A 12,354-nucleotide genomic window follows, 5' to 3' on the forward strand; every position below is an offset into this window, starting at 1 on the left:
AGCAGAGGGAGCAACATGGCAATGAAACTAAAGTCAGATGATGGGAGGAGGAGTATCAAGCAAATAAACCCTTGGGTAACGTGTGCAAAACAAGTGCTGTAATTCTGGTTACCACATCCAGGCCTAAAGGCTACAACACTTATTCTGGACTGAAATCTTGTACAAATACGTCTTTAAGGGCATCTGCCACACCGGTTCTACCTCACCTGAAACCTATACAAGCAAGCTTCAGTAACGTAAGAAAAGGTATGCACTGTTTTTTCTGTTTTTAACAGGTACCTTAGAGGATCAGAGACAACATATGGTATAATAAATGTCAACAAAAACAGCTGCCGACTAAATTAATGTTATTGTCTTCCAAATGGAAACAGTACACATGAGGTATTCCATTCCACTGCGGTACGGGACAAGGAAAACAATGTGTTGTTTTACGGCACTTTAAAATGGTGGTTATTTTCCATGAATGACAAAGATCCTCTTGACATTAAATATTCTTCTTCCCGGATGATAGCTCGGAGTTGGAGTGATCTGACTTGACCGTGCACACCCAGACTGGTAGGTACTATGGCCTATTATTAGCCTCTGAACACTAGATACTGCCTTCTCAGCTGAGTCTGGTCTAGGAGAAAAAATATTCATTACGTAACAATAAAGGATCTGTCTCCCAGACCCACTTCCTGAATACCACAGCAGCAACTAGGCCCCAAACTGAGGCAGAGCGGAAGCCTCATCCATTTGTTTGCTGGAGCAGTGCAGAGCAGTGCCGGTTGTTTTCTGCTTATCCCTTGGCTCCACATATTCACCACGCCACCCCTCCTTCTCAGCTCCTCTTTGTGGGTCAGTGATGCAGCGGGAGTGACGCAGCAGTGGCAGCAGCCTCCAGAAGGCAAATATACACACCAGGAATGGGGAACCTCTGGTAGAACAGACAACAGTTAAGAAGGAAGATGGTAAAAGCCTGGGCCGAAAGGAGAACGGGAGCCAGGTAGTCACCCTGCTCTACTGCTCCTGAGCAAAGCCAGAGAGACTTCCACAACGACAGAGAGGCCCAGCAGGACCTTCAGCACTGAAACATTTTTGGTAGGCAACTTAAAGTATAAGTGCTTGTTATGGCGGCAACTTAAGTGCTAACAGAGAAGAGTGTATGCTGAGAGTGTGAATGCTTTTGGAATAAGGATGAGGCCTACTCAGGATTTTAATGCGGTCTGTGCTTCCCTGCTGATCAGCGTCCCTGCAGGCCGCAGCTGAGCTTCCAGAGCATCCGAGGCACTGTATACTTTGTCGTGGGGCTTTGACCATATCCTTGCTGCAATATCAAGTGTGCATGACCAAGTGATGCTTACAAAATACTTCATAGGATTCAGTATGGAGCTATATTGAAGAGCTTTAAAGGCAATAGTCTTTTTTCCGTTTTCAGTATTGATTCTGATTTAGCTTGAGATCTTTTGAATGTGAATAGATGGTTCCCATAAGTTTTCTAGTTTTCCTAACACTTTGGTTAAAAATGTAATTATATTGGCTCACCATAGGTGCATTTCAACCTTCATGCATTGATCAGCAATACAGTAATGTAGGCCTCCTTTCAAGGCCATGGGATGGTCTGTATCTCACAACAAACTATTAATAAGAACAGTATGAATCAAAAAGTTTGCAAAACACTTGCAATGGTAGCACATCTTAATTAGTCAATTTGAGGACAAAATACTCACTTCTCACATAATTTGTTCTGGCTCACATCATGCAAAAACATGCTGATGCATTTCGGCTATGCAGCCTTCATCAGAGTGCATACGTCATACGCTCTGATGAAGGCTGCATATCTGAAACACGAGGTCACAGGAGGACAAGGTCCTTTTTCTGTGAGGTTGAGACTTGACAGAATTCTGTGATTGGTGACTGACAGTCCCTTTCAGTAAATCAGCTGTAATAGCTTCTGCATACTCACCACACTTCAGCCCCACCACCGCCCCACCCCCCCAGATTTAGATTTTCTGGCTCCAGTAACAGAATGAAGCCACTCTTTCACATGATACTATCCCCCTCACCACCATCGAATACAAGCAAAGGCTGCTATGTGTGGACAGTGGAGATACCAGGAAGGAAATAAATATCTTGTCAAGGTAAAAAAAAAGTCATTGGGATTAGCAACCGATACCTGATACATATCAGGTATCGGTTGCTTAGAGGTCAGTTAATGTTCAAATGTGGCCAGAAATTGAGATTGATGTTTAACTTAAGGTTAGTTAGTTATTACTAAAACCCTAAAAGCTAGGTTTTTTCCCCTAGTTTTAAAGCAGGATTTATCAATCTGATCAAAATTATGGACTGTCCAAATCATACTCTTGTTGTCTGTTGGCAGCTTTCTAAGAATTCCTTATTTCATCAAATTTCATTCAGAAAAAACACGATCTTAAAATTGATTGCTTTATGTTGTCTCTCTTTCTGTTAGCCTTTGGCAGTCTGAAATAACTTAAGTTATTTCTGTTCTGACTACCAACAATCTTAACAATTTTTCCAGTGTTTTCCTTCATTTTCCTACTTGAAAGCATATTGACACATACTGAATGCTGCATGTTTTCCACTCCAGTGAGACTGACCCTGTGTGTATCCCTCACTAACAAAGACAGCAGCGGCTAATATAAAAAAGAATCAAATGTCCTTTAGACACATCTGAGTTGAATAACAGACTCTACAGTGATAATCTTTTGAATAGTCTTATTTTTAACTCTTAAATAATGTGGTTTATCCCCAGTTGGTGTTGCTGATCTCCTGAAACATGTTTTTTTTTTTTACTCTCACTAAGGCGCTTTAATGCATTAAAGTCCATTAAATGCAATGCATGAAATGCCTTCATGGCATCTATAGCCTACATTGATGATGTGCTATAGGTCCTACAACATTTTGTGAAGACCAACTGCCTGCACATGTTGGATGTTTTTCCTTTTTCTTAAATGCAGCATTTGCAATTACAGTATATGTTGATGAAGGCTAAAGTGCACTTGTGGAAAGTCAGTAAAATGAAGGTACACCTATTCTTTCCCAAAAAGTATCCACAATCAATTATTAATTATAGCCTAGTCCTTTCAGTTATGAATGTGAGTATACGCTATTTGTGATATACCTGGTCATGAAATTGAGAAGTGGGCCTTTAGAGGTGGAAACAGATCTGTGGATAATGTGAATGGATCAAACGCCCAAACACCACCCCCTCTCCTCCCCTCTGTCCAGACAATTTCCTCTGATGATGGAAAACTCAAGAGTGGGGGTTAGAATGCAGTACACAGTGTCAACCAAAAACTGTGGCTAAGGTCAGAAATTTGATGCCACGCGAAGGGCAGTTTCTTAATATTTTTAGTTTTCACACTGACATGGCCGAGCATGGCAGATGATAGGGAAAAATACCTGAAAGGCTGGCATACTGGCTGCTCCCCAGGTTAATGTAGGGGTCATGCTGTCAGCACCAGAAAATAACAGAGGGCTTGTGGTTAACTGTGAAACTAAGGTAACACCGAGCACAGCAGCAGCTAAGAGTAAGTGTTAATATCAAGTGAAGAAGACACAAAAGCGCAAACACTACATGAATAGCACACATATTTTCCTTCAGGGCAATGAGTGAGTGCATTCATAGTGATATGACACCTGCTACTTTGTCTTTTGAAGTCAGCAGTTCATAAGATAAAATAGCTTTGAAACTAGTTTAACGCGGGTTTCAGGCAGCATGAAGAGGAGACCTACACAGCCACAGGACTCTACACTCAGTTATGTAAATAAAAGAGCAGCTTCCGTCCTCAGAGGCTAGCAAGAGGCTCACAGTGCCATGTCGGGTTCAGCTTCCTCCCCTCCCCCTCGTCTGCAGTGCTGACGCATCTGCTGCTTTTGCATCAATCAGCAGCCTCCATATAGGTATACCCAGAGCCTCCGCTGATGGCAGGACTCTCTTTTTCCCCTCAGCCTTCTGTTTAGTTTGCACGATCACTGCAACTGTGAGCAAACGCATCGATGAACATCTGTCCTGTGTCTGCTGTGATACACAATAGGACAGTAGACACTGCCATCTTCTCTCTGTTTCTGCATTACCTAACCACAGCGACTGCGTAAGCACGGCTTTGGTGTAATATACTGCTGCACAGACAGAGACTGAGTGCACAAGCATGAAACAGATGGTGTAGCGTTATGCATTCAAGGTGCACGTTCTTTCTGCGAGAGCTATGGATGATTTTGTTTCAAATTACTTTGTTTTTGTGCAAAAGGCATTTTCTCTTGTGGTCATCATCGAGGTGCATCAGGATTTAGCTGGTGTTGTGCTGAAGAGATTTAATACGGCATTTGCTATACAGCAGAGGACCTCTCACTCTATGCTGCTACCAGCAATGCAGCTGAGCATTTTCCCAGAATATAGCATCGAGTGCAGAGCTGATGTGTGATGTAGCACCCAGCATCTCTCCGCTCTCCCCACAGCCCTCTGCCATGCTTAATAAAAGTTGCCGTTTCCTGCTCAGTGGCTACAGTGCGAGCGCTAACACAAAGGCAGACCCATACTCCGGATTAGCTATGCTGTATAAACTGTGAGTTATTCCTATAGCTGAAGCAAGGCAGAAGAGGGACAGTCAGAGGAGTGCAGGGTAGATCCAGCCCAGGACCTGGGCTGCATGGATAGAGGCGAAGCGAAGGACGTTGGAGCTGGAGTCATCTGCACACAGAGAGGGAGGGAGAGGAAGAAAGACGTCAGAAAAAGCTCTGCTTCTGACAACACCACTGTTCATCGACCATCATAGAAAGAAAACTACTTTCGCCTTGCTCTGACGAAACTGTTTTTCATGTATAGTTGTCTGTTCAAAGGGGATACTGCATGACTCTGTTTCCTGTTTGCCCTGCATCATTTTCTCAGATTTACTAAGGTATGTTTTGCATGATTTCCCTCAATTTATAACCTGTATTTGCGGAAGTACGCTTTACAGAGGTGCGTTGAATGCATTTTGCTTTGACATTTCACTCTTTGTTAGACTGTGTGTATTCTCTAGTGTCATTTGGTTTGTGGTTTAGTATGTGGGTTTTGTATTTTACAGGCTGAGATGTAAAAAAAAATAATTTCACATGAGCTTTGAAGATAAAGTAAGATTGGGTGTGGCAAAATCAGAAGCACTGATGACAATTTCAAAAATTTCCGCTCAGCATGTGGTGACAGTAAGCCACAACAATTGGTACAAATTAAAGTGTTAAAGTAAAATAGCATCCTGGGGGGGAGAGATGAAACTGTTTCTGTAAACAGAACAAACTGGTAAACTACTAAGCTATGGCACATCACTTGCTGTTATCAGATGATAAAGTCCTTTGGGTAGCATCTCTGCAGCAGACAAAGACACAGACCAATACACACAGATAAAGTATATTCAAGCGGAGACGAAGGCAAACCTCGATGCCCTGTAGACTGCTGTGTGTTACAGGTTCTCAGACAGGGCAGGATATTTGAGGGAGAGAGGCGACCGAATGCCCGGACAGCTAATACAGTCACTTGCCATCCAGCTGAATCCCAATAAGTGCTGCGCCATAGCATGTTGCCATGACAACGTAGGCCTGTCTGAAAAAGAGGGCGGGAGGCTGGTTGTGTTTTCAATCGTCTGAGAGGCTTAAAGAACGGCAGCCATATTGTATTTATTGCACGAACATAAAGTTGGAATCATATTAAAATAAAATAAAAATATAGGCTATATGTAGCTATATATAAATGGAATACAATTGCACTAACTACCTAAACCACTTTGGAGAAAACAATGACTGCTGTAGAATTTATTGCCATAAAAAATTTAATAAAATAGAAAAAAATCTACATATTTGGTGGTGGTGCGCAAGACAAAAGTTAGCAAAACACAAAAACAAAGATAAGATAAGATATCAAATTGAACTCGCTGATCATTTAATTCTCTACTACTCTACTCGTAGGCCTATTAAGAAAGCAGGGAGAACAAAATAAACAGGTTTAAAATAGAGAGGCCCTAAAAATAGCTCCAATGCTTCCTGTGTAGCATTTAGCTGAAGCATTTCTGGAGACAGAGAACATGGTCTCATGGTTAAATGCACAATCATCGTATGACAGCTGTAAATACATTTATCTCTCATCTTAAGATGGATGTGAACAGCACTGATGCAGGTGTCATGATTCATCACTCACACAGGCGAGTGTGTCTTAGCAGTACAGTCAACTTGCTACGTAAGACGTGCTACATGAGTCAGTATGGACTCAAACCACACTGCCTCTGATATGAGTCAGCTAGAACACCATGCTGGGTGACACATCCCCTTTCAAAGTGAGAATGAATGAACTTTAACGCTCTCTGTAAGAGTTGGGTGACGATAGCATTTATTTTAGTGTGAAAATCAAACAAATCCACAAATACCGCTTTGTCAATATAAAAAAGAAAACTGTACCAATCTCTGTCTGACCAGAAAAAAGTGCAGCAGTATGTGTCGGTGAGTCAGACCATCTGATAGCATTACAATGTTACAGTATTACAGCCACTTTGACCAAAAAAACAGTAAGGCCTAGTTTCTTTTCGTAGCTACTGGTTAATTTTTGTACTTCTCTGCTACCTGATACTGTATGGAATCAATGGCCTGTACTGGCTGCCATTTCCGTTGTGAGCTGTACATGAACCGTTTCCTGTTGTTAGAGTTGATGGCAACTATTTGACACAAGTTAAAAGATTAATCGATTGTGAATTAACATACAATTTAGGAGGGGAGCATATGACTGAACCGGGCATACGTATGTATGTGCATTTTCATATTAAGAGGGGCTGTGATTTAACTCGTCAACTAAACTCCAGAGCTGTGGCACACAATAATCACAGTGATGATTATCAACAAATTTAATTCAATTATTATTGGTAAAAAATTATGATAAATCAAGTGAATCACAGCGTATTTTATCATGTGTAGACACGAGAGTCTAAAGTCTGGGATTAGTGCGTGATTAACTTCATCTGTTCATGACATGCAAGTTATGAAAAAGTTCAAGCGCACAGAAAAAACAGAACACATAGAGGAAGGTTGTGGGCGTTTCATGAACTACATTCATTCGGCCTGTTGACTGCAGACCTGTAAGCAGCTGAACTGCAGCTGGGAGTTCAATGGTGTGCTCAAAGACACGTTGACTGTAGTTTAAGGGATTCTGCTCTCTGCATATTTCTGCACAGCTGGGATCTAAAACTCAACTGTCAATCATGAATCTATTTGTCAAAGCAATCATCCAACACCAGGCTGAGGCTGTAACAACAAAACATATATGTCAACAGTATACTGTAACATCAGTGAGAACCGGTCCTGTACCATACTAATACCAGCTTTTAATTATGTCTCACTGGGCATTTGTTTACAGCCCACAGAGACTATGGATCCCTTCTGCAACAAAAACATGTGATAGTCAACACTTACATTAATATATAGCCTAGAAGTATCCATCACACAATATATTAGAATTTAAGAATTTAAGACCCCTATAGTCAGCTTTTAAGATTTTAATGAATGGTCAATTCCAGGTTTTGTTAATCAACAAGGATGTTTTCATTACTTGATATGAAAGCTTGAGTCACCATGGCTGTTGACCATATTGTTAGGACTGGAGCTCACCTGTCAGGACATTACTGCCATCTAGTGTTCACTTACTAAAACAGCAAAAATGATTTTCCAATTACACTATCTACACACCAGCATTCTTGGTCTTTTTAGCAATATCAAAACAGTGAGAACCTTGGCTATGTAATAATCTGGTCTAATGATCTCTTCTGTTCTTTCTTTAGATGACAGTGGTGTCCCCAGGCACTCAGAACCTGATGGACAGCGCCCACCCTCACACTGTGCTCAGCAAACTCAATGAGCAGCGCTCACAAGGCCTCTTCTGTGACGTTACCATTGTGGTGGAGGATGTTAAGTTTCGGGCCCACAAGAACATCCTGGCAGCCTGCAGTGGGTACTTCAGGAGCGCTCTGACAACTCCGGAGACATGGAGCTCCAGCCAAGTGCTAGAGCTGATGGACCTGAAGTCGGAGGTGTTTGCCAGTATCCTCAACTTCATCTACTGCTCAAAGGTGACATCACCTGCCATAGAGGACACGGGGGGACTTGTGGCAGCGGGAAAAAGACTTGGAATTCCTTTTTTAGAGAAGCTTGCGGAACAAGAGAAACTAGATGAAAGTGTTAAATCAGTAGACTCCAGCACAGACCCAGTGTCTAAAAAAACAAAGAAGGAAGCTCCCAGGCCTGAGGAGATAGACACTGCCAGAGGGCCACGTATCACTAACGCCTTCTCTATCAATGAAGTGTGTCCTGGTAATAATCTTTTCACCCCTCTGGTTCAGCCCAGTGCGGAGAGGCAGTCACCAGATGTGGGACAGCTCCCATCAAGTTGCCCTACAGTATCCTGCCTCAATGGGAACAATGAGACCACACACGCCCTCTCAGAGCACTCATATGCAGTAAGCAAATCTACTGATAGCAAAGAGAGCAGTCAGGTAGACATCAAGAAGGTCTGTAAGCCAGCAATATCACAGCCAAAGCAACTCACCTACAAGAACACCGGCCCGCTTAAAAAGCGCCACAGGCTGAGAGGAATTGTGGGTAGAACAATACCTCCTGCACCAGCTGAACCACAAACAGATGAACCAAACACAACCCCATTATCTGATAGTGTTACCGCTGATGCTGTCATGACACCACCTCCACTTTTTTCAGGGGTAGAAACGGAAAAGAGTGCAGATCCAGGGCTATCCACAGGCCCCGACGATGCTCAAATGGATTTAGGACCACCAGCCCTTTCTCCCCACACAGAGGACAGCATCTCAATCTATGGATGCGAGAATTGTCCAGAGATATTCACAAATAAAGCTCTTCTCACTGTTCATTCAGAAGTACATAAAAAGCGTTTCGTCAGTCATTTGTTTTGCAAGTTTTGTCACAGAAAGTTCATACACCTCAAACGGCTGCGCAACCATGAGCAGGTCTGTCCTAAAGCTGCAAGGGACCCACCTATACTAGATGCCACTGACATACCAGCAAAAGAGGGCGACCTCCATTCAGATGACATGGCTGACAATGAGAGCATCATGACAAAGCTTCCCTCGCCTGACCTTCCCTCGCCTGACCTTCCCTCACCTGAACTTTCCCCTCCTTACATCTCTGAGCCCCTTGAAGTGGACCAATCAGAGCTCCCACAGGAAGAGAGGCCAGTGAGGCCAAGTGGCAGTCAAAGAAGATACAACTGCAGTGTGTGTAAGCGGGTTTACGTCACCCTATCCAGTCTGAAGCGGCACGAGAACGTACATTCCTGGCAGAGGGCCTACCCCTGTCATTATTGTAATAAAGTGTTTGCTTTGGCAGAGTACCGCACAAAGCATGAAATCTGGCACACAGGTGAAAGACGCTATCAGTGCATTTTCTGCCTGGAGACATTCATGACATACTATATCTTGAAGAACCATCAGAAGTCTTTTCACGGCATTGATCCCAGCCTCGCTGTTAAGAAAAAATCTGCCAACGGTGGGCTGAAAGCCAGTGTTTACCCAATCAAGCTCTACAGGCTTCTGCCTATGAAGTTTAGAAAGAGACAATACAAGACGTACAGTCAGACATATTCAGAGAGTGTTGAAAGAGATGACGAAGCACCACTGGAGAGCAACACTCTCATCCCTCCATTTGAAGAGAATGGCCTGATCAGCCACCCCGATTCTGTGGCATTCCCTCTGACATTCATGGCGACGACAAAGACGGTGGCTCCTGTCATGCCCCGCATCACCTTTGACAAGCCATGTGACCAAGATACTGACGAAAACCTGAACAGCGGACTGCAAATTCAGCAGGGGACAAGAACAGAGGCTGAGAATCAGGATTCCCCATTCATTAATTACAACAGTACCTTCTCGCTGCAGCCAAATGCAGAGGGTTACAAAGACGATCCTCCAGCGCTAATGAGCTCAGAGTACATCAGTCATAATGTGCCATTCTTAAATTCTTTGAACACTGTTAAAAAGTTGGGTGAGCTATCAGCCTCTGCAAAAAGAGTTGAGGATATGACAAGGGAGATTCTTCAGTCAAGCAGTGAGAATGCAAAGACAGAAACATATATTGCCAAACCTGCCTGCCCAGGTCCATCTGTGGACGGTGACACCATGCCACTCTGTCAGATAACGGTGAAAATAGGTAATGAAGCCATCATCCGCCGCCAAATCAAAGGATCCAAACTGTTCCCCAGAAAGAAAAGGAGAGTCAGAAAACTGAGGGACGATGAAAGCCCAAGTCCTCCAACAAGAGAAAGTTCGGAGAGCCCCAGGCTCCGCCTCAGACCTGAAGTCACTGCCATCAAGCAGTCAGCGACATACAATGATCCCAATGACTGTGACACTGGGGATAAGCTTTGGCGGCCCTACTATTCTTACAAAGCTAAAAAGAAACGGAAGAAGCTGCGATTCAAGCACAGAAAAGCTTTGTTCCACCGTTACCCTGAAACAACTACAGATAGAGATGCTGCAACTGAGGTCCACGTGGACAGAAGTAGCTGGTTGGCAGAAGAAAATATCTCAGGTGGCGGTCCAGAGGTGAAACGTAGCCTTACCAGGAACTGTAGCCCGAGGGCTACCTACAACTGTGACATCTGTGACAGTTCTTTCATCACAGAGACTGGACTGAGAGCTCACGTTATCGGTTCCCACCCATGTTTCTGCCGGACCTGTGGCAAACAAGGTCCCCCTGGTGAAGCACCTGCCGGGGGCGACTACATCTGCAACAGCTGTATGGAAAATGGCTCCTGCTTTGACAATACACCCCGAAGCCCCAACCCAGAAAAGAAGTATCGCTGCTCTTTCTGTCCTCAGCGTTTCCTCTACCTTGCCACCAAGAGAAGCCATGAGAAAAAACACCAGGAGACAAATGAGGAGGGATACAATTATGACAACTTCACACCATGCTCTAAATACTTAAGTGAAGACAATAAACAAGACACCATCAAAAGAGAAAACAATGACAATCAAGGGGGAGCTGACATAAAAAGTGAAAGGGGAGAGGGAGGACATTTTTCCATTGATAGAATTAAACCTAAAATCGAAGACACAACTGACATTATGTCTTTGACTACATACCAGGACATGTCATATCCCAACATTAAAAGTCCATTATCACCATGCATTGACCCACTGTTTTCCCTGACATCCTCAAAAGCTAAACATAAAATGGTGAAAAAAAGGATCAATGCACTGCATTCCATGCATCTTATCTCAAAAAAGCAAGCCCGCGACAAAGACAGCGATAGCAACAAGGATATTGTGATTGGGCCACGAACAAACAATGATCGTGAGACATCCTGTAAACTGTTTAGGAAAAATGACTCTGAGACTAAAGGTGCACACATTTCTATACACAAGCCAGAGAAATGGGTCTGCAAAGAGGAGCCGTTTTTTTAAAAAGAATAATGAAGGACAGTGACCAAACTGTGGGCAAAAGAGAAAGTGAATGAAATTTGACTTGGAGCCACTGCCTTGGTTAGGAGATGTAAAATCTGTAATGTTGTATTTGCAGCTGAGCTCAATAAAATGTTTCAAATAGACATCACCAAACACAAGGATCCAGTATCAGCGTGGGCTGTAATTGCTTCCCTCCTAATCTCAACAATTGAGTGATTTTTCACCTTTGTAGAAGATATTTTTTGCATAATATAGGGTATTCTGACACAGACTGTACTTTGTCCATTGTCTATGCATATAAGGCAGACTCAGTGACATAACTGTAAGAGGCTAAATGAATGTTGGCAACGAGGGTGGGATGTGTTGAACAACTGAAAACTGCCTAGCATAGTGGCATCTTCACTTTTTAAAATAAGTCTGGGGAAAACAATATGAATTTTATGACACATTGTCACATTTCTGAATCTCCATTTCAGTTAACTGGGCATGGTGAGTTGCACTTTATAATCTGACTATGCTAATCTGTTGGTTAAATACTTTGATAATCCAGTTTCACTTCTAAACACCATTGATATACTTCTAATTTCTAATTAACACATTGCACCACTGAGTTACTACTTTTGTGTGTAAAACATGTACAACTATTTAAATAAATGTTGTTGATATTCTAAACAGTCACATCCTGTCCTCCTTTAAGCCTAATCAGAGAAATGATAAATGCTTCACTATCCTTTCACAGTATTCAGTCACCACTGGGCAACACGTCATACATACTTGGAGGCTCTTTTACTGATGGTAAGAGAATTGTGACAAAACAGCTAAACACGCAGATTTAAATTGTAGAGATTTGTATCACTACAATTAGGAGGAATTTTTGACTAGCAAGATCTATACAGTCATACTGATG

At 42.8% G+C, this 12,354-nt stretch overlaps 1 protein-coding gene across 4 annotated transcripts; it reads left to right on the forward strand.

Moving 5' to 3' along the window:
- Positions 1-24: 24 nt before the first annotated feature.
- zbtb38 (zinc finger and BTB domain containing 38) lies at positions 25-12,074 on the forward strand. 4 transcript variants are annotated; one of them, XM_083985292.1, is made up of 4 exons: positions 25-246; positions 512-555; positions 825-1,080; positions 7,797-12,074. In XM_083985292.1, the coding sequence occupies exon 4, from the start codon at positions 7,797-7,799 to the stop codon at positions 11,445-11,447; it is 3,651 nt and encodes a 1,216-aa protein (XP_083841418.1). In that variant the 5' UTR covers positions 25-246; positions 512-555; positions 825-1,080; the 3' UTR covers positions 11,448-12,074. The 4 variants fall into 4 exon arrangements, with proteins under 4 accessions (XP_083841418.1, XP_083841419.1, XP_083841420.1 ...); XM_083985293.1 differs by lacking the exon at positions 512-555; XM_083985294.1 differs by lacking the exons at positions 512-555; positions 825-1,080.
- The last annotated feature ends 280 nt before the right edge of the window (positions 12,075-12,354 follow it).

The sequence above is a fragment of the Trachurus trachurus genome (genome assembly GCF_905171665.1).
Source record: "Trachurus trachurus genome assembly, chromosome: 13".
NCBI classification, from domain to species: Eukaryota; Metazoa; Chordata; class Actinopteri; order Carangiformes; family Carangidae; genus Trachurus; species Trachurus trachurus.